The following is a 21,646-nucleotide window of genomic DNA, read 5'->3' as shown; positions in this document are numbered from 1 at the left end:
AACTATCCAGGAGGTAGCCATGTTAGTCTGTATCTGCAAAAACAAGAAGTCCTGTAGCACCTTATAGACGGGATCAGCTTTATTGGAGCGTTAAGCTCTCCTGGGCAACGACCCGCTTCGTCAGATGCCTCACAGGAAAGCTTACGCTCCAAAAAATCTGTTAGTCTACAAGGTGCCACAGGACTTCTGGCTGTTTTCTCTGCAACTCAGTTACTATCTGAGAAGTTCAAAACGCCCTAGAGGCACTGTTGGGCACGCGGAGTTTAACCTGACTGAAGGCCAGGGCCGAAGCCCCGGTTCCCCCAGCTAAGCAGGTCTCTGACGTTCACTGAGTGAGTGAGTAACTGTAGTGGCGCGGACTGGATGACCATCACCCACAGGGGCCGCCCGCTCCGCACCAGGGCCAATCCCTCAGCTCTCGCGCCACGCGCCGCAGGGCGGCCCGGCGAGGGCGGATCATCACGGCACTGCGTTGGCGGGCGGGGCACTACGGCTGCCCCTGGTATAGGGCTCAGGCAAGAGGTCCCGGGGCCAGGGTTTTTTGCCCCTGGCTGCTGGGACGCCCCCTCCCAGCTCAGGGAGCGGCTAGTGGGACGCACCGTTCAGCGGGGATCCCGCCCGGGCCGGGGCGGGCTAGAACCGGGTCCCCCTCCCACGGGGCGACGCGCGACGCTCCCCTGGCTCATAGGCGGGGGAGGGGTTGGGTGACCCGCACGCGCCAGCCGGACTCTGAGCTCGCGCAGCCCGCGGGGGCCGTTCCTAACGAAGCAGCGCATCACACCCACGCCACGGCTCACGTCATCCCCCGCCGCCCCCGCTCCACGTGCGCCGCCCATCCCCCTCGACCCATGCCGGGGATTCTCCAGTCCGGCCTGACGTCATTGCCATGCTGCGTCGGCGCCGCCCCCTCTGGCCGCCATGTTGCGGGAGCGGGCGCGGTGCGCGCATAGCGGAGCCGCCCCCGCCGGCCGGCCGCCGCAGTAGCAGAGCCAGTTCCTGCGCCGCCGCCGCCGCGCTCTATGGGTCGGCGGAGGAGCCCCGGCGGTTCGGCAGCGCGCTGCTTGTGAGGCCGCAGGAGGCGCGGCGCCGGGACATGAGCAGGGACTGCGAGCGGCAGAGGCTCCCCGGCTAGCGGGCGCGGGGACATGGTACCGTTCGCCCCGCTGGAGGAGCCGGAGCCCTGCCACAAAATGGAGCTGTGCGTGAGTGGCGGCGAGGTCAGTGCGGGGGCGCCCGGCTGGGGGCGGGAGACGCGCCGTAGGGCCGGGGGCGCTGCGCGGGCGGGCACTTGCTGCCTCAGTCCCGCTCCCGAGTCAGGTCTGGCTGCTGGGGGAGCGGGCCGGAGGGCAGTGGAGCCTGGAGTCTCCCGAGGCTAGTAGCCCCCACCTGGTCTCTACCCCAGACTGCCTGCTCCCCACTCCGTGACAGTTCCTATTTGCTCGCTGTTCTTAGTCCTCCCCTGCCCTCCAGAGAGCCCACTTGCCCTCGGGACCTGCCCCCGAAGCGTCAGTTCCCTTTGCCACCCCTCCTGATTCTGCCCCACCCCGAGACAGTTCCCATTTCCCCCATGCCCTGCGGCTCAGTCCTCCCCTGCTCCCCATCCTGTCCTGTGACTGCCCCCGAGAGAGCCAGGCAGCTGCCCAGCCCAAGAGTGTCAGTTCTAGCTGCTCGCATCCCTGTCTTGGCTGCCCCCCGCGAGAGCCGCAGCAAGAGACTGTCAGCCCCCAGCTGCTCCCCCCGGGAGATAACTGATCTTTGCGTCTAGATCCTGCTATCCTCAGTAGGAGTCTCTCCTCAGAAGCCTGTACGCTCTCCCTTCTCCAGTCCCCCTGAGATCCCATGTGTTCCACCCGTGCCCCCAGCTGCCACCCACCTGCCTCTGGAGAGCCTGCTTGCACCTCATTTGGATGCTGTCCCAGACTGTGTGCGTCTTTTCCCTTGACGATGCTGTCGTTGCCTGAGAGCCTACCTGCTAGACTTGCGGTTCCCAGCTGCTGTTTTCCTTTTGAGTCCATTTGCCCTTCACCCGTAGATCTGACTGTGACCATGTGGGTTCTGCTGTTCTTCACCCCTGTCTTCCCGGCTCCCAGGAGACCACTTGCCTTTCATTCCAATCCCGCTGCCCGAAACAATGCAGCTGGCTTCCTTCAGTCCATTGGTTCAAGTTAGCTGCCCCCAGTCATCTGCAAGTGCCCAACTATTCTTCATCCCAGTCCTGCTGTCCTCCCTCCTCTCTCCCCAGCCATAATGACTAGACTTGGTGGATTCCTTGTCCTGATGCTGCCATCCTTCGCTACCCCTAGATCTCAGCTATACAGTGAATTTGAATTTGATATCCTGAGATCCTAAGAGACCCTTTCAGTCATCACCTTGAACTCTCCATTCCAGACATCTCAAAGTGCCCATCAACCAATCCATCCCAAAGAACCAGGCTTTCTCCAACTCCTTCCTTCAGCTACTTCCTAACCAGCACCATGAACTATGCCCACCTCCTTCAGTTACTTCCTACCTCCTTGCACCCAGAACTCTGCCAGTTACTGCTTCTAGGTTCAGCAGGAGTTGAAAAAGCTCTTGTCTCATGGATTTATGTTACCTCTACCACATGCAAAGTTATAGCAGTGCCAGCTTCTCTTTGGATGAATTAATAGTCATTGAGTAGGAGATATTAATTTGGTCTGTTGTGCAGTTGTGTGTGTGTTTAACTCAGTGATTGCCAGATTAGGAGGTTGTGGTAGAGAAAATGCTGGTTGGTTCTGGATGATCTCTAAACTATCCTAATGATTTAAACAGCCTAGCTACTATTGTGTTAGAAATTTATTTGGGTTTTTCTGATTGTGTAGTGTTATTAATTAGCTTGTATTTTTTTCATCTGCACACTTGCTGGCAGATCCTACTTTCATATTTCTCATTAAATAACCATAAAGTACATACTAATTAGTGATTTACAAGAAATCTGAGGTGAAGCAAAGGTTCGGGACCTTAGCAGTTTCACAGTAAAATTAAATAATATCTTGCTAGAGAAGTTTAAACATTGCTTACAGTTGCCTTATTTCCTCTTAAACATGTGACTTAGCTTTACTGTGCAATTTTAACACATTTTAATACTATATCTAGTGTATGTATTAGCATATGTATGGATCTCCGCACCACATCTGGCTATCAGTGTATGCTCAGTATTATTACTTTTACGCACTTAATTGTAACAGAGAGATAGCTGGGTTCGTCTATGTTTTATCAAAAAACAAAAAAGCAGTCATGTAGAACTTTGAAGACTAACACAATATTTTGTTAGTCTTTAAAGTGGTACATGACTTCTTTTTTGTTTTGATACACTTAATTGTGGAAGTGTGTGCACTGGGACCTGTGTTTTTCAAGAGAAACCCTCTGAGTTGGAAATCTGGGATTTCCAACCCAAACCGTTGTCAGGTAAGACAGTTTAGTTGAATGGTATACATATGTGTCTGAGGGACTGTTTACATGTTATGCATAGGGAAGATGTTTTCTAAGTAAAGCTTCTAAAACAGGTCTGACTCACTTCCTATGGTAGATCAGGTTTTTCTTAATGAGAAAGTACATGTGTCTAAGTACAAATATACACAAATTAGGCTTTGGGTATTACAGGTTTGGAGGGAATGATGGACTAGTTTAGTAGAGGACATTGCAGAAGTGGTATTCTCTGATACTAGCTGGGCCCGACCCTTTGTGCCAGTTACCAAGCCAGGAGCTCGCTGGCAGCTCCAGCCCTGAGGATCTGGCCAGTTCTAGGAGAAGCCTGGTAGCTCCAGCCCTTGGGACCTTGCCGGGGCTGGGGAAACCCTGGCAACCATGGGGTCAGGAGCGAGTTGGGGCGCAGAGCTCCACTGGTACTCCAGCCCTGAGGACCCGGCCTGGGGAACCCTGGCAGCCTTGCGGCTGGGAGCTGTTGGGGGCACAGAGCTCTGCTGGCAGCTCTGGGGCTGGGGGAACCCTGGCAGCTCCAGGGCCAGGAGCCAGATGTGGTGCAGAGATCCACCTGCAGCTCTAGCCCCAGGGATCCAACTGGGACTGGGGGAAGCCCAGCAGCCCCAGGACTGGGAGCTGGCTGGGGTTTGGAGCCCTGCCAGCAGCTCCAGCCACAGGGCCTGGGCCAGGGAAGCCTGGCAGCTCCAGCTCTGGGGATCCGTCTGAGGTCAGGAGAACCATGAGAGCCCCGGGGCTAGGAGCTGCCTGGGGCATGGAGCTCTGCTGGCAGCCCCAGCCCAGGAATCTGTCTGGACCCTGGGGGAACTTCGGCAGCCCCAGCCCTGGGATCCCAGCTGGGGCCAGGAGCTGCCATGGGTGTGAAGCACCACTAGCAGCTCCAGCCCTGGGGACTCAGGAGAACATGAGGGAATCGGGGCTGAGGGAACCCCAGCAGCCCTAGCCTTGAAGATCCTACCGGGGGCAAGGGAACCTCAGGAGCCGGCAGGGGCACAGAGCTCCACTGGCAGCTCCAGCCCTGGGGATCCAGATCATGCCACTTCCTAGTTATGGTAGCTCCAGCCTTGGGATCACAGCTGGGATGCGATGAATGCCTCTTCTTTTATAAGAGTATATAGATTGCCCAGTTATACATGGAACAAGTATAATACTTCATTACAGCAAGAAAACCAGAGGGAGCCTTTAACTCTGTTGTATTTTATTCTTTCTCTTAGTGTTTCCACAGAGTGTTGTTTCTAAGCACTTTAATTACCATACATAGTTGTACACACTCTTAAATATTCTAATGATTTTTAATACTAAATCAGAGTTCATATATCATAATTTAGAAAAATACTATTAGTGGCTGAATGGATAAAACATTCAGTTGCAGACTTTGTCCTACAATTTGTTAAAATACTAGAGCTGCATCTCTCTCTCTCTCTCTCTCTCTCTCTCTCTCTCTCTCTCTCTCTCTCTCTCTCTCTCTCTCTCTCTCTCTCTCTCTCTATATATATATATATATATATATATATATATATATATATATATAATGTGTGTGTGTGTGTGTATTCTGAAGAATTTACATGCCATGATACATCTGTTTTCAGCTATTACTGTAATACTGTATATCAGTATGTTTGAGAAGTGAAATTTGGATGTTTATAGTAACAGCACGTAAAACTGCATATCTTTTACATTCACCTGCTTTACATTGTGATCTGTTATAGCTGGACAAGTACTGCGAGTTTTTTTTAGTTGACTTGTTTTGACTGTGTCTCTGTTGCTTTTGTTTTGGGTTTAGTTTTCCACAAATTTTCTAGTACATGAGTTTGCTGGCAGCAATGGGAAAGACAACTTTAGCCACAACACTCAGACTGACCATAGCAGGGCTATACTGCTTACGTGGTTTGCTGGGTCGGGAATAAAGAAAGACAAGCAAAATTGGCAATGAATTTTGTTAGAAACCTGATTCAAGGAGTTATGCTCAGGAAACCAACATACTGTATGATCTTTGTCCAACCAAAACAGCTCAAATTCCTAATTCTGAATATTGATAATGAACTGTTTGTACATTTGAAAGGCCAATAATTATATGAAGTGATTCATTGAATAACTTTTGTAAATAACAAACTAGAAAAATCATAGTTTAGGATGGATCACATATAGAAAGATTGATGAGTTGTTTAAGAATGCGTACTACTCTATTGGATTATTTTCGGATGCCTTATAATTCAAGAATAGAAATTACTGTTTGTTAAAACCAAATTGCGTTTGAATAAGTCTTATTCTATTCACTCCTTTTATGTTTTACATGAATAAAGGAATTTCCCTTTTAGCTGTACTTCCTTAACTGAAAATGCACATATTTAGCATTTTGCAATATATCGTTCTGTATTAATTAGGTCACTGATATGCAGGTAGCATTTTTGAGTCCCTTTTAGGAAGTCCCTGTCCACTTGTGCTGTGTCTACGTGTGCTTTCCCCTTTTGGAGGGAGCATGTTAATTAGGCAGTTTGGAAGATGCTAATGAGGTGCTAACGTGAATATACAGTGGCTCATTAGCATAATGGCAACCATGTGCAATTCGAAAGTGCCGCTTTTGAAACACATGCCACCCATGTAGATGGAAGCCTTTTGAAATGACCCCCTGACTTCAAAAGCCCCTTCTTCCTAAAAACAAACAAAAGAAGGAGCTTTCAAAGTCAGGGGGTCGTTTCAAAAGGCCCCCATCCACATGGGTGGCATGCATTCTGAAAATGGTACTTTAGAATTGCACATGGCTGCTGTTATGCTAATGAGGCACTGCATATTCATGTCAGCACCTCATTAGCATCTTCCAAGCTGCCTCAGGCATGGGTACACACAGCCTTGGTAACTGGGTTTAAACTGTGGTATATTTTGAGTTAAATCTTTTAATGTGGGCAAGGTTTGATCCTGTGTGTCAATGTGTAGAACGTTCCTTAGTTTGTACTACATCGTGCCACCTCATAATTATGATTTTGGGGTTTGGAAGTGACTATAGATTTTATGGTGTTGCTAGGAGTTGATGATGATGATTTTTTTAATAGTGTGCATTTGTCATGGCATACCTCTTGCTCTACTCTCAGTGATCCAGCCCATTGGGTTAAATAGGTCATTGTTAATATTCAGAAATGATCTTTGAGGGTATACTTCTTGGCTAAATTTATCTCATGTTTGAAGGTAGAGAAATACATTTTCACAGTGCTTTTTTTTTTTTTTTTTTGAACAATCAATCTAGAAGGGAAAATATTTAATGTGGGGAATATTGCTGTTTCAACGTGGAAAACCAACCTCTTAAGTAGTTAGAAATAACTCTTCTCTAGGGATAAATTATTCCCACTTGCCTGCTTCACAATTTTTCTGCAGTTTTCCTTTGAAGCATCACAGGCACTGGACTAGATGGATTTTGGTCTCATTCTGGAACTAATTCTGAGTTCCTGTGACAAAAATGAGAAATCACTTAGTAATCACTGACACTGTTTTCCTAAAAACTATCCATTTTTAATGAATGCTGATTTGAGGATGTTCAAGTTATCTGTCCCATAGTTCAGGCTTCAATGTATGGAGAATGAAAAATATTTTTACAGAAACACAACGTTTTCATAATATTAAATAGATGAAAACAGTAAGGTCTTACTGAAAGGAGTTTGGTATTAAATCTTTACCAAGACAAAACAAAAAACTATTTTTTAATCTAAATGTGTGTTCAGGAGATTTATTTAAATGTGATACAGTATGTTATATAAAAATAACTCCTCTTTGCTATGCAGTTTTGCATGGGTTTTCTTTGGTGTATCACCTTATATGTCTATTGACTTTCCCTTAGAAACAATTTTTAAGGTTTGAACTTAAGTTAAACAAAAATATTACATTTTTTTGAGGGGAGAGGTGGGAGGTCTTTCTAATCTTATTTATACATCTAATCATATTTATACATCTTAAAGGCATTTATTTAGAGGTTGGGCTGGGGATGCCTGGCTCTGCAGGAGGGGAGGATGTTTATTTAGAGGGGGTGGGGCTGTGATGGAAATGGAAGGACGGCCACTACAAGTGTGCCAATCTTTGAATTCCTGTCAGACACCACTGCTGTACAACGTGTGGACGCTTTTAAAGATAATTTACAAATGAATCTCATCATTACTCATACAAAAAGATGCTTCTGTTTTTGAGGGCTAATTAAATCTGTAGGATATGTTGCATTACGTTTGTAATTTCCGTAGAGAAATACTGTAATATAACACTAGGAAATCTATTTGTGTTTCTAGTTATCTTTTAACACATTATTAACAAATGTTTGATTTTTCTTATATTGAAACAGACTAAAGCAAGTTTTGTTAATTTAAAAATCCATTAAAAAAACAGAAAACCTCTTGAGTTTGAACCCCTTCTCATCAAGGGCCCATACCAAAAATACTTGGGTTATGAAATAAGATCAGATGATTTTACTACTTGCCATTCAGCAAATAGTTTTGCTTGTGGAAAGCTTATCTTCAGTCACTAGTAGGTAGAGCTGTTTAATCAAAATGAATATTGTACTTACATGCACAGATGTATTAGAACGTGAAGCTATGGGAAGGAGAACTGTTTAACTACAAGGGCAAGAATTCTTGCATATACCTCCAAAAAGATGTAAATCTTCAAGATGTTGCAGAGGTTGGGTCTCTGATATGTGAAATTTTTGAATGATTATTATGTATTGAACAATTTGCAGGATCTAAAGAAAGTAGCCAGATGCATATAGAAGACAAGAACTCTGGCACCAATAAGAAACATAAAGAAACTTGTTTGATCTTGAAAACTGAATGTTTAAAACAATATTTAAAATTCCATTAAAATCAATAATATGCTTGTACTGATATTAATAGGCTGCATCTACACTTGCATTCCTCTTTTGCAAGAGGCATGCAAGTGAGGAAATAGAAAATCTGAATGAGATGCAGATTCATATCTGGTGCCTTATTTGCATATCCTTCTTTTGAAAGAAGAAAAGCAGCGTAGAAGTGTCTCTTTCGAAGTACACCCCATCTTTGAAAGAACGCTTCTTCCCTTTTTCATGGGAAGAAGGGTTCTTTTGAAGATGGGGTTTACTTTCGAAAGAGCTGTGCCTATGCTGCTTTTCCTCTTTTGAAAGAAGAATATGCGACTGAGGTGCCAGATATGTAAATCTGCACCTCATTTGCATTTTCAATTTCCCTCATTTGCCTGCCTCTTTTGAAAGAGGAATGCAAGTGTAGATGCAGCTGTAGAATCATAGGGTTGGAAGAGAATTTCAATAGGTCATGAAGTCCAATCCTCTACTCAAAGCAAGACTAATCCCGTTGAAATCATCACAGTCAGGGCTTTGTCAATCAGGGACTTAAAAACCTCTAGGTGAAATAGTTTTTCTTAATATTCAACTTAGACCTCTCTCACTGCAACTTGAGACCATTGCTCCTCGTTCTGTCATCTGTCACTTCTGAAAATAGCCTTTCTCCATCATCTTTGTAAACCCCCCTTCAGGTAGTTGAAGGCTGCGATCAAGTCCTCCCTCACCTTCTCTTTTGTAGACCAAGAAAGCCCTAAATCCTTCAGCTGCTGCTCTTAAGTCATGTGCTCCAGCCCACAATCATTTTTGTTGCCCTCTGCTGGACTTTCTCTAATGTGTCCACACCCTTTTTGTAATGGGGGCCCAGAACTGGGTGCATTATTCGATAATGGTGAGTCCATATCTGGAATAAAGGAGAATAATCATTTCCCTGTATTTGTTGGCAATGCTCCTGTGAATGGAGAGCAATTTGCCATTCGCCTTCTTGGCTACAGGGGCACACTTTTGACTCATATCCAGCTTCTCATCCACTGTACTCCCTAGGTTCTTTTTTGCAGAGCTGCTCTTTAGCCATTTTGTACCCAATCTGTAGCAGTGTTCTGAAATTCTCATATCCCAAGTGCAGGAGTCTGCACTTGTCCTTGTTGAAACTCGTCACATTTCTCTTGGCTCAATCTTCCAATTTGTCTAGGTCACTCTGGACTTTATCCCTACCTTGCACCATATCTACTTCCTCCTCCAGCTTAGCGTCATTCGCGAACTTGCTGAGGGTGCAGTCCATCCCATTGGCCAGGTAAGTAATGAAGATGTTGACCAGCCTCAGGACCGACCTGGGGGCGGGGGCTCTGCTTGATACCAGTCACCAGCCAGACATCAAGCCATTGATGACAATCCATTGAGCTCAGCTTTCTATCCACCTTACAGTCCATTTATCCAATCCATACTTTTACTTGCAGGTAAGAATACCATGAGAGATTGTATCAAAAGTTTTGCTAAAGTCAATGTATATCACATCCATTGCCTTCCCCATATCCACAGAGCCAGTTACTTCATCATAGAAGGCAATCAATTTAGACAGGCATGATTTGCCCTTGGTGAATCTGTGTTGACTATTCTTAATCATTTTTGCATTTTTGTGTTTTGATATTCTTCCAGAATTCTTGTAGTACTTAGCATTTTTAAGAGAGCAGGGGGGAACTGAGAATTTCTGTCTTTGTTTGGAAATGTCACATGAATTAAGATGCAAAGACCCAATTAAATTTGCTATTAATCAACCTTTAATCAAATAAAGGTGGTAATGTGCAAAATTAGAATTAGCGTTAAATGACTTCAAAATCCTGTCTCTTTAACTGGGCTTGTTACATCTGTCAGTCTCTTCAGTTAGCATCCATTCATTTTGTAAGTTCATTTTCCCATTCTGTAAGGTCTCTGAAGATCAGATAGTTTTCCCCGGGAACATATCTATTCATTGATTAAAATCCATGAGAAAATAAAAGATCAGAATAACAGTGACCAGAAATGAAATGATTCAGCAATAACAAAATGAATATTTGCTTAGAGTAATTGTTAGTTTTGGGGAAGTCAAATATTTTGTATCTGAGATAAGCCTTACTATTGTTGTGCCAAGTCTGTGTGCTTTTTTTATGCTCATTGTTTTATGAGTTCAAAATAAGTGTGCTTCACTTTCGTTTTGGCTGCTGTTTCTGATACATACTTTTAAACTTGTGTTTTCGTAGTCTGTTGAAAACTGAACCATATGAAGACTGGTGTACATTATCAGTTGAGTATCTAGCGACTAGGCATACTGTGAAAACTGACAGTCTAGATGAGTGAATTAAATACCTGAATCCTTGTTTGGCTGAAAGTTTACAAGACTTACAACCATCTTTTAAGATTAAAAAAAAAAACATTGAGAGGCTTAGTAATCATTTTAGTAGTATGTAGTTAGTGAGTTGATAAGTGTTCAGGCACCAGAATGATGGAGAATTTTGTGAAAATTGACATGAGAGAACAGGTTTTTAAAAGTATCTAGCACGTAAATATGTTTAACAATATCTAAAAATTGGTGAATTAATGCTAGTGGTGGAACTACATGTATTAGGTATTAGTGTTTTTGTTGCTACTTTTGGAGGAGGTATAGGTTATATTGAGGTTATTTGTTGTGTGAACCTCTGAAAATACCAGTCAGTGCTGATTGTCATAATAAATGACTTTAAGTAGTCCATCCTGGCTATAGCTTGTAGGGATGTTAAACTAATAATTTAACTGATAAGCCTCATCCTAACTGGTTGAGGTCTACTGGCTATGGTGCAGGCTGGAGCAGCCCCCCCCGCCCACTGCAGGAAAGGGGTTGCCCCAGCCCTGCAGGGTTGGTGTGGGTGGGGATGCTCCAGGGTCTCCTACATCCTATGTGAATGACCTGGTCACTGGGCTGGTTGCTCTGGGGTGCTTCTGGGTTTTTTATTTTCCCCTCTAAATTTGTGAAAGATCTAATTCTTGTTCCGCATCAAAATTAAATTAAATGTCAAAATGTCAATGCTTTGCTTAATTGTGTTATGTGAGACTTATACCTACATCCCCTTCTGGAAGAATGTAAAACCTGTACTATGAAAGCTAATAAATTATTTTGTTAGTCTTTAAGGTGCTACCTAACTGCTTGCTTGTTTTATATATGATTAAGGTGATCAGATACCACAGTGATGACATTTCATGCAGGGCTACACATAGTAAGAACCAATCACTGTAATAAAAAAGGAAACAGTTGCAGCTGAAAGAAACTCCAAAGTAGTTAAAGGGGAAAATGGTTTCTGCCTGCCTCTCAGAAATGTGGCATTTTCCAAGTGGATCTTAAATGGGAAAACTGTAGTCTTGGGAGGGACAGCTCCATGATTTTGGGAGGAGGGATAGCTCAGTGGTTTGAGCACTGGCTTTGTAAACCCAGTGTTGTAAGTTTAATCCTGGAGGGAGCCATTTCAGGTTCTGGGGCAAAAAAAAAAAGTCTGCCAGGGTTGGTGATGGGTCCTGCTGTGAGTGCAGGGCGCTGGACTCATTGATCTCTCGAGGTCCCTTCCAGCTCTATGAGATAGGTATATCACCATATATTAAAGAATTTTGCTAATGTGTCAAGTTCTTCTTCATAGGCTTCATTTTAAAAGAAATGAGAACATGTTTTTCTGATAGAATACTTTTAAAAAAAAAAAACTTTCAAAGAAATTAGTGTTTTGAAAAGCACGTTTTATTTAAAACAATGTGGGCTTATAAAACCCTGTCCCTTGTGCAAAACAAAGGACTAGCTTGTCCTCTCTCCCTTTGAGAGAATGTTAGGGGAAGCTGTAAATATAAAGTAATATCCCTTCAGTGACTTCGCGTGGTCGGGGCAGAGGTTGGCAAACAAAAGAGCAAGAGGAGTCATTATTTTCAAATTCCGTAGGGAAAAAACAAACCTCAATGATTCAAGAGCTGCAATGCATGTGAATATGAGACAGCCTTAATAACTAATGTCAAACCATACTTTTTGTCAGCGCTCTTTTAAGAACAGCGCGCACACAATGATTTGTAATGCGATGCAAGTTTACTGCGGGACATTGGCAAACTTTTATATTGTATTTCTTCATACTTTACATGTGTTTCTATCACTATCTTTCTGACTTTCACTTCTGAACTTAAATTATGCCAGTTTTACTTTACTGTTAATTTCAGTTTTCTTAAAATGCATTTTGCCCTTCACAGCTTCCTTTTCCTTTTCAAAATCAAGACTTTATTGGCAACATGATCAAAACACGGATACAGTCTCATATCCCACAGTGTGCTTCATGGGGGAGTTACCCAGTGTTTGAAGAACACACAAATTTTGCTATTTAGATTTGAGTTGTTCATTTGTGGGCTTGTAGATGTTCACCATTTTTTTTTGCTTTGCAATTATAGCATTGGGAACCACAAAAGTCTTTAAAGAGCTGCAGGTCGCAGACCTGCGGTCAGGAGTATTAAAAGAATTAAGAGCATTTTCATGGAAGCATAGAATTCAGTGGAAATGTTTGTGATTTAAATGCAATGTTTTACCTTTTGCTCCCTGGTTATCTGTAAATCTTACTCCTGCACTTTTGGTGTTTTTGCATTTATAAAATTCCAATTTCTATTTTAATTTTTCTTTAATTCTGTTGAACAGACAAAATGAAGAATTGTACATAGAGCGGTACTCAGACCAGTTTTTGATCTTTGAGAATTGGATTCCGTTGTGGTTTGGAGTTGTCAACCAGTTGGAGTGTTGCACTTTTGCTCTTCTGGCTAAAAACTGTGGGCAAGAAGAACTAATTCACTAAACAAGAAAACAATCTTCAGTAGTGTTAAAAATAACTCCAGTTGTTCCAAGGGGTTTGTGATGACAGTGAGAGTTATGGAAGTGAGGCTGAAGTGTAATATGTGTATTTTACTCTGGTAGACATATTTCAGCCTGGTGACTAAACCCTACTAAGCCAAAGGACTTGATTTAAGGGAAATAAAAAGAACATTGATGTTATCTCACAAATTAAGGCAGTGCACTCCCAAACTAGTCACGGGTTCCACTAAAGCTGTAGCAATGTATTTAAATTAGAAAGCAAATTACACTTAACTTCATATAGGCAGTCAGCTTTGGCATTGACAGGTTGATTGGCTCTTCAGTGCTGCTTATCTAAAAAAGTAAGATTTGTGTCATTAGTTTGAGTTTTATTGTTTGACTTTGGTTTTGTGTTGTGTTCTTCAAAGGATTATTTTAATCTGTACTAACCAGTAGTGTAGACAACCTATTTAAATTGATACCATTTGCTGAAATTACTGCTGAAGTTAGCTTTTGAGCTGAGGGTTTAATATGTTCAGACTTTTTTTAATGATTACAGATAAATTAAATATGGAAAAGCTGAGTGATTTCAGCCTTCTTCTGATGGTGCTTACTGGTTCTCATTAGCTATATTTTCTAGTTCACATAGCTGTTTCTTTTAATTGCACCCAAGGATGTAGATGTTCTAAACTTATTTTTGTGGTACCATAAATAGATACATATGTGTTTACTTGGTGGGCTAGAATAACTCATTCATCCTTTTGTGTATAACAATTAGAAACTCTATGAAAATAGCTAATTATATCTCACTAGATAGTTACTTGCCAGTAATTCCTTTTTTCAAAAGTTATCTGAAAAGCCAGAATTCAAGTTAGTATTTGTTTTGTTTTTCTTTAAGAATGGGAGTTAAGTTATACAGCAAATACTGAATAAAATACAACCTATTTTATGGATAATATTGCACCTTTGCTGAATGTAAAGAACTCAACTGAATAGTGAAGAAAGAAAAAACTAGCAACTCATTTTCTCGACTTTTTTTAGGTCAGTAGTACAAGTTTATGCCCTTATTTAAAACTACTGAATTGTGGTTTGTAGCTCAAAGGTTAGTTTGAGGAATAGTGGTTATATTTTACAAGTGAATAATCCAACATTATCATTGCTGACATTGTCAGACTATAAAACTCAGATGTATAAACTTGAATATTTCTTTGGGCTAAAAGTTGGTATACAGAGTTAATGCTAAACGTAAATGTAGCTGCAGAACACTTGATGAGAGAAATGGAATTTGAGGGTGATTGAAAATGTTCATTTGCAACATATTTTAGTTTTTAAAATTGCCGTCATTTATCCATGGATTGATCAGATAGTCTTTATCTTCACAAAACAAAAAAGCAATCGTAGCACTTCAAAGGCTAACAAAATAATTTATTAGGTGATGAGCTTTTGTGGTTCAGACCCACTTCTTCAGATCTGGAAATAGTGCTAAAAGTGAATTGGCACCATGAATATATGAGAGAGAGGGAGAGAGAGAGAGAGAGAGAGAGAGAGAGAGAGAGAAGAGAAAACTGACAAATAGGACAGAAGGATGGGGGTGAAGGGACGGGAAGAGGGTGAAGAAAATTACTTACTGCAAGTGTCTGTTAAGTCACTTGCCTGAGATCACTACGAATGTTTGCCCCCTCTTGCTTCTGTCTTATTTAGCTGATTTGTCAGTTTTCATTTCATTTTTTCTGTTATGTGTAACAATTATTTTGTCAGTCTTTAAAGTGCTACATGACTGCTTTTTTAATAGAGAAAGTAATATATATATCTGTAGTATTTAAAACCTCTAAGACTTGTGGTGGTTTGGTTCAACTATCATGCACCATACAAAGCCTTTTACTTTCCCGTCAAGTTTGATAGTAACACCTGGTGCTTCAGTAATGCCTCCAGAACAGGTTGATGTGGAGAAGCTTCTGCTTTTACATCATACTTTGTTGATAAATGGGACTCATTCTCCAGAGTTAATGGCAGTTTTTGTGAACACTAAATTTACTTAAACTACAATAATGAAAATATTGAGTGATAAATCTGGTAAATCTCAAGTGGTGGAATGCATAATAGAAAGGTTGTGCAACATATATGTGTATGCACACAGCTCCGGGTAGCATTGTTGCCTCTTTCCTCTCAGGTTTCTCACTTGTAAGTCTGTGTGTACAGTGCAGTAGCGAGTTATTTTGAAAAAGTGTTTTGGACGTATCTAGAGTCTTCAGGTGGTGGCGTGGGGATCTGCAGTCTTGAGGAAGTAGAGTTCGTGTATATCATTAGGAAGAGGGGGCAGAACAGGCTATCATCTGATTAACCAGCAGTTGAATTAAGAGATTTAATGTGAAAAATACCATCTAACTTTGACTAAAAAACTACGTGAAATTAAAAAAAAATAGGAAGAGTAAAGTTTGTCTTGAACCTCAACTTTTGCTGTGAACGGCATCTGGAAGATATTTAAAAAAATATTTTCTAGGTTGCATCTTTTTAACCAGATTTAGCTTGCATCAAATTTCACTAATTCAAGAACTAAACTTCTCAAAAAAATCGTACACAACAGTGACAGAAGAGTTGTAAACAGACAAATTTCTCTCTTGGTGTTTTAGACAGCCCCCTACCCCCTCAAAAAAAGTAAAAGTTAAAATCTGGCTTGTATTTAGCTGTGCAACCTAGTGCATAGCCTGAATTTTCATTTCCAGAAATGAAACAAAGCAAACAAAAAAAACACAATCTTGTCTCATAATATTTATATTATTTAACCTTTTCCGAGGGATTTGTGTGCCACATAAGGGTGGAGATGTTGTGATAATTACTAGTTTTTGAATTGCGTGGAAATTACTGTAGCAAAGTGAATAACTGGTCTCACCCTTTTCAGCAGGTTTTTCCTGTTTGTATATTAATACATTGCATGTTGAAACAGAGCGTACCATTTTCTTTGTGTTTCTTAAGTTGCAACTGTTAGGTAAATTTTTAGTATTTGTTAGTGAGTTTAACAGGTCATCTACAGTGCTGAGTTTCAAAATGTATTTAGTATGTTGGCTTAATGTGCTTTGTTGGTTGACAAGCTGGAAAAAGAACAGTAGTTTTTTGCAGGTATGGTAATGTTTGTTCAAATTGATTTAATTTCATCCAAATTGATTATATTAATCCTGTAGAATATTAAAAATGATCTGTTCACAGACCAATTTTCTTCTCTGTGGCATCTTTCTTTCTTTGCAATTTTTAAAAATCTTGTGGACCTTCACTAGAAATGGTAGTACCTCTCAAAGTTTGAGTTGCTTTATGCACAAAGAATAGAATTAATTTAGATAATTTAAATAATGGAAAGTATGACAATGTTCAAAATTACATTAAGGAAATATAGTTATGGAATCTCATTTTTCAAATTATTCTATTACACAAAGAATTTATTCTTGAATTTAACTTGTTAAATATTTCCATGGTTTCCTTGGATAATCCAAAGACCTGTTCATCTTTACGCCTTAAATTCTAAAGTATCTCACTGGCCGTCTACTGTTTCTTAAACTATGTGGCAGATCTTTCTCAGAAAGAGAGGTGAAGGTAAAGGGGAAGTGTAATGTGCAACTTCTCTTTTAAATTAATCCCCAGTCAATAAACACAGCATACCAAAATGTACAATGCAGGAGGTTAAATGAATACACACTGCAGGTTTCTTTCTAGTCTGATCTGTTTGCAAAATTGCAGTTATCAATCCAACAAGAAAACAACTTTCATCTTGCATTATAATATTAATCTGATTGATATTATGTATTTCTGTTGAAATTTTGTTGTAATGCTATTCTAACTTGCTCCCATCTTTCTAACAGTCCTGATGATGTTTAATCTTTTCCCCTTCCCAGCTGAATGGTCTTAAAATGGTGGATGAGCCCATGGAAGAAGGAGAACCATATTCTTACAATGTAAGTACATTTTAATGAATATAGTATTAGATGCTTATGCCTTGCACTGAGTGGGTGGAGCTCCCTTTAAAACATTTACCCGTGTTAGGAGTTGTACATCTTTGGATTAGGAGCTGCACAGTAAGCAGTAAGAACAATTGGAGATGACTGAATGAGGCATCCTTCCACTTGGAGGCCTAGTTAAAACACAACTCCTGTCCTAATCTCCCCTTTCCTGATTTTCATTTTGGTGGGATGATCTCAGCTGTTGATTTTTGCAGTAGAGGTATACTGGAGAGAAGAGATTAATTCCAGTTTTTTTCACTTAAAAGAAAAATGCTGGCCTACATCTTGTTCTCGATTTTTTGAAAGGTGATTAAACATATCAGGAAGATGAAGTTTCATGGGATTTCTTTTTCCTGAAAAATGTTAACCCTTCTCCAGATTAGCATATTGGATAATGGTCCTCAGCCTCATCATAACTACCTTCAGGCATTCTCCTGATGAAGACATGAAAGCAAACGTCTTGCTCCATGGGTATTCATCAGGAGAATGCATAGGATACATGTCAGATTTAAAGTGTGCAAAAACCATTTCCATTTCATAATGTTATATCTTGTGCTGCTTGCACTTCACAAAGCTGTTCACTTACTATCTAATGATAATGAATGTTCAACCTTATCATCATAAGAAATGTGTAACATTGCCAAAATGACTGGCTCATAAAAATCTGCTTCAGTTGGTGTTTAATACTCCCTTTTCAATTCTTTGGGGTTGAAGGAGAATGTAGAAAAGTCCCATACTGGGCACTTTTGGACTGCTCTGCTATTGATCCTGGCTGGGGGTGTACGCTCTGGAGTGGAACTAGGGAAGAGGGATTTGGGGTGCGGGAGGTGCTTCAGGGCTAGGCAGAGGATTGGAGTGCAGGGGTGAAGGCTGTGGCTGGGTGTGCTGGATCTGGGTTGGAACTGGGGAGGAAGGGATTTGAGTACAGTGTCCCCCAAAAGTAAAGGCTCTCTGCAGTCTTCTCTCTCTGCAGCAGCTGCAGGCCAGGTGAGAGGCACCTCTCTGCAGACTGTGGGAGCGTTGGTGATGTTGAGCTGGGCTGGGGGATGGACGCCTCTTCTTGTCTACCCCAGGTCTGTGCTGCTGGGGATTTGGGGGGGGGGGGGGGGGGCGGGTTGGAATTTGAGAAGGTGCCTCATCCCTGGCTGCAGAAGCTCTATACGCTGCAGTCTGGAGCCCCTTACACAGGGCTAATTAGGCAGCTGAGCAGCTTAGAGGGAACTTTCTGTGACAGATTTTCTGTTTGGTGACAGGCATTAATGTGTTACTATTTTGACTTTGAAAACTTCAGTCCTCCTTTTCACTGTTAGTTTGGTCATTTGGATATACATCTTCTCAAGTATCTGTCCCATAAGATAAAACACTAAGTTGCATAACCTGCCTATTTAAACCAAAAGTACAGTTATTTTGACCTTTCTGTGAAGCTAGCTTTCTTTGGAAATACTGTACCAAAAATAGATCATTCCAGAGTTTTGCCTGGTTACATCCTCAAAACATGTTGAATATTTGTACTTTCATGCTGAATGGGTACTGGAATCAATCTCAAACTAAGTAATTCTCCACAGCAAAAAAGCCTACATTTTGTGATGTGAAAATTGGTTTCTCGGTAAATAAATATCCATATCTGCTAGTTAAGCTCCTGAGGAAGAGGTGTCAAATAGATGTTCTATGTAAAAATAGCCAGTCTGTGTGCTGCACATTGCAACCAAAATATGAGTTGTCTTTAAGTGATGTAGATTGTAAGTCTGGGACAGCAACTCACATTTTATGTTTGTATGGTTGCGTCTACACTAGTCTTGCGCTATTTCGATGTTGAAATCGATGTTAGGCAGCGAGACACCAAAATTGCTATTCATATCCGAAGATGGGAATAGCGCCCTACTTCAACATTCAAGTAGGGCGTGTGTAGATGATCCGCATCCCGCTACATTGAAATAGCGGGGTCCTCCATGGCGGCCATCAGCTGAGGGGTTGAGAGACGCTCTGTCCAGCCCCTGCAGGGCTCTATGGTTGCTGCATGCAGCAGCCTTTAGCCCAGGACTTCTGGCTGCGGCTGCTGCTGCTGCGGCTGGGGGTCCATGCTGTGTGCACGGGGTCTGCAACCAGTTGTTGGCTCTGTGGGCCTCGTGCTGTGCAGGCTGTGTGTGTCTGGGAGGGACCCTTTAAGGGAGCAGCTTGCTCTTGCCCCAGCAGGGCCAATCCAGCTTGTGACCCCATCTGCAGGCTTTGCTGGCCCCTTATTTCAACGGAGAGTGCTTGTGTGTGTGGATGCTCCGCATTTCCTTCCAGGGCGGCTACGTTGACTGCACCAGCCCTGGATGACATGTATATGATACGCGTCCAAGTAGCCTGTTTCGATGTAGTGTGCTAGTGTAGACGTAGCCTATATATTTTAGCACAAAGGAGTAAACAGACCCCAACTTGGTATACATTTGCTTCATGTGGTAAATGGAGGTGAGCACTGCGCTGTGTCAAAACCCTTTGCTTTGTTTAAACTAAAGGAATCTCTCAGAGCTTGCTCAATCTGATTGTGAGGTGCTTGGAGCTACACACCCATCATACTAATTAAATTATTAGGTGACAAGCCAAAACTGATAGTGGTATCACAGGTGCTGGATTGCCTCCAGTTTAAGCAGCTGAAACTAACTACCTCTTGTGCAAGCGAGTCAGTGAGACTTGGCACATGCTAAGTCCAGAAATGGATGCTGTTGCCCCGGTAGCAAAGTACAGAAGCACTTAACCAGATTTGTATTCCATGGAGACTAGACTAGAATTGAAAAAGAAAATGATTAATATATTTTAACTGTTCAGCTTGAATAAATGTAAATATGAATGTTGAAAAATTAGCATTTAGAAACTTGCAGTTTTAATATCAAATTTGTAGGGGAAATATTATAATTTGTTAGTGACCTATTGGGGCAAATATTTAAATTTAAAGATTTATTTTATGATCAGAGTTAGATTATGTGGAATTATACATGTGACGAAATGTATTTGCAAAGGGCAGGTTAGTGAACAGCAAGCCAGAGTGGGACTCCATAGTATGCTGTCATAGCTTAAACTAACTGGCCAAAACAAAGTGTACTACAGAACTTCTAGTGCCTGATAAGAGCTTCTGCATGGCAATGAGTGTGTTGTAGTACGGCTTGTCATGCACTAATTGTGTAGCTATGCCCATAGCAAATGCACTGCAGATGGACCACGCTTTGGTAGGTGATTCAACTAATTGAAATTTATAAAAGTATCCGTGGAATTTAGTTTTTTTTATGCATCAAAAAGTAAAACTAAGTATTATTTTTTGTTACCTATTCATTCTTTGACACAGGTGTCACAGTGGTCTCTGCATACAGCAACAGTGCCAAGTTTCAACATTCTGTGATTAACTAAATAGTATACTAAGTATACAATAACCTGCTTTTTAAAATAAACGCTTTATCATTATAAAGGGCATCTTTGTATCAACTTGTTCTTTATTTTCATTGACATGAGCATGAGAAACAAATTTTTCTCCTCTGTTCCCATTTAATAACTGTCAGTTTCCACAGCAACGAATTGTGATGTCAGAAGATAATGGTTCAAGGTGGGTGATAAACATAAGAGCAGATGAACTCTTAAATCTGTTTTCATGCAAATTTTCTAAGTATTAGGAACAAAAATAAAGAGTGATGTTGAAATAGAAAGGCTTAGAAGAAAAGTGTTTTGCTGTCCTGATGTAAAGCACCAGCAGCTATTGGAGACTTCATTAGGCAGTTGAATGTATAACTAAGAAAATTCTTGCTGTCATCAGGCAACTTGAAAGCTAGTATTTTGTTAAAGGAAAAGTTGGGCTATGACTACACTATCACTTTTGTTAGTATAACTTATGTTGCTAAAGGGTGTGAAAAATATGTCTCTGAGGCGATGTCTAAACTCCAGGCTTCTGTTGGGAGACTGGAAGTCTCTTGGCAGAAGTCTGCCGCGTTGGGAGCGTTCTGCTAACATCCCTGGGAAAAGGGATGTCTCGGTAGAGAGGATTTTCCCGATATTTTGCCCTGTGTGGATGGGCCAAATGTTGGGAAGGCCTCTCCCAACACTGCTGTCGGCAAGAGATACACAAATGTGGTGTGCAGTTTGCGTTTCTTTTCCAGCAGTTCTTGGCAATCCAGGCACAGCTGAGTGATGTAAGTTACACTGACAGAACTGCCAGGGTGGACAGTGCAAGGTGATGAGAGAGCTTTTCTGTTGATATAATTAAACCACCCAGTGTAGCTGGAAAGCATCTCCTGTCAGCATGGAGTGGGTACATGAATGATCTTACAGTGACATGACTGCTTTGGTGTTCTGTACCATCGCAAACTTGCTGATGTAAACATAATTTTGATTCCTAATGCATGTAGGATGAAGACCAGTTGAAAGTGTTTTTGGTTTTTGTATTGTATAGAAGGAGGATGTAAGAACTTTCTTACATTAGGGATTTTTGCACCATTATAGCTCAGCTCCTGTTTCCATTGATGATGCATATGACATGACTTGGGAGGTGCACCACTTCTTGTGCTCTTGCCAAAATGTTAATTGCTAAATGGGGTGCCCACTCCT

At 41.7% G+C, this 21,646-nt stretch overlaps 1 protein-coding gene across 2 annotated transcripts in view; it reads left to right on the top strand.

Annotated features, from left to right (window-relative positions):
* The first annotated feature begins 955 nt into the window (after positions 1 to 955).
* RPS6KA6 (ribosomal protein S6 kinase A6) overlaps positions 956 to 21,646 on the top strand; it is a 173,843-nt gene continuing 153,152 nt past the window's right edge. For both annotated transcript variants that reach the window (XM_075008154.1, XM_075008153.1), the window contains exons 1-2: positions 956 to 1,217; positions 16,967 to 17,026. In XM_075008154.1, coding sequence (XP_074864255.1) covers positions 1,146 to 1,217; positions 16,967 to 17,026 — 132 coding nt within the window. In that variant the 5' untranslated portion in view covers positions 956 to 1,145. The remainder of the gene's footprint in view (positions 1,218 to 16,966; positions 17,027 to 21,646) is intronic.

Source organism: Carettochelys insculpta, chromosome 13 (assembly GCF_033958435.1).
Source record: "Carettochelys insculpta isolate YL-2023 chromosome 13, ASM3395843v1, whole genome shotgun sequence".
Classification (NCBI taxonomy): Eukaryota; Metazoa; Chordata; order Testudines; family Carettochelyidae; genus Carettochelys; species Carettochelys insculpta.
This window is presented reverse-complemented; position numbering and strand designations above follow the sequence as displayed.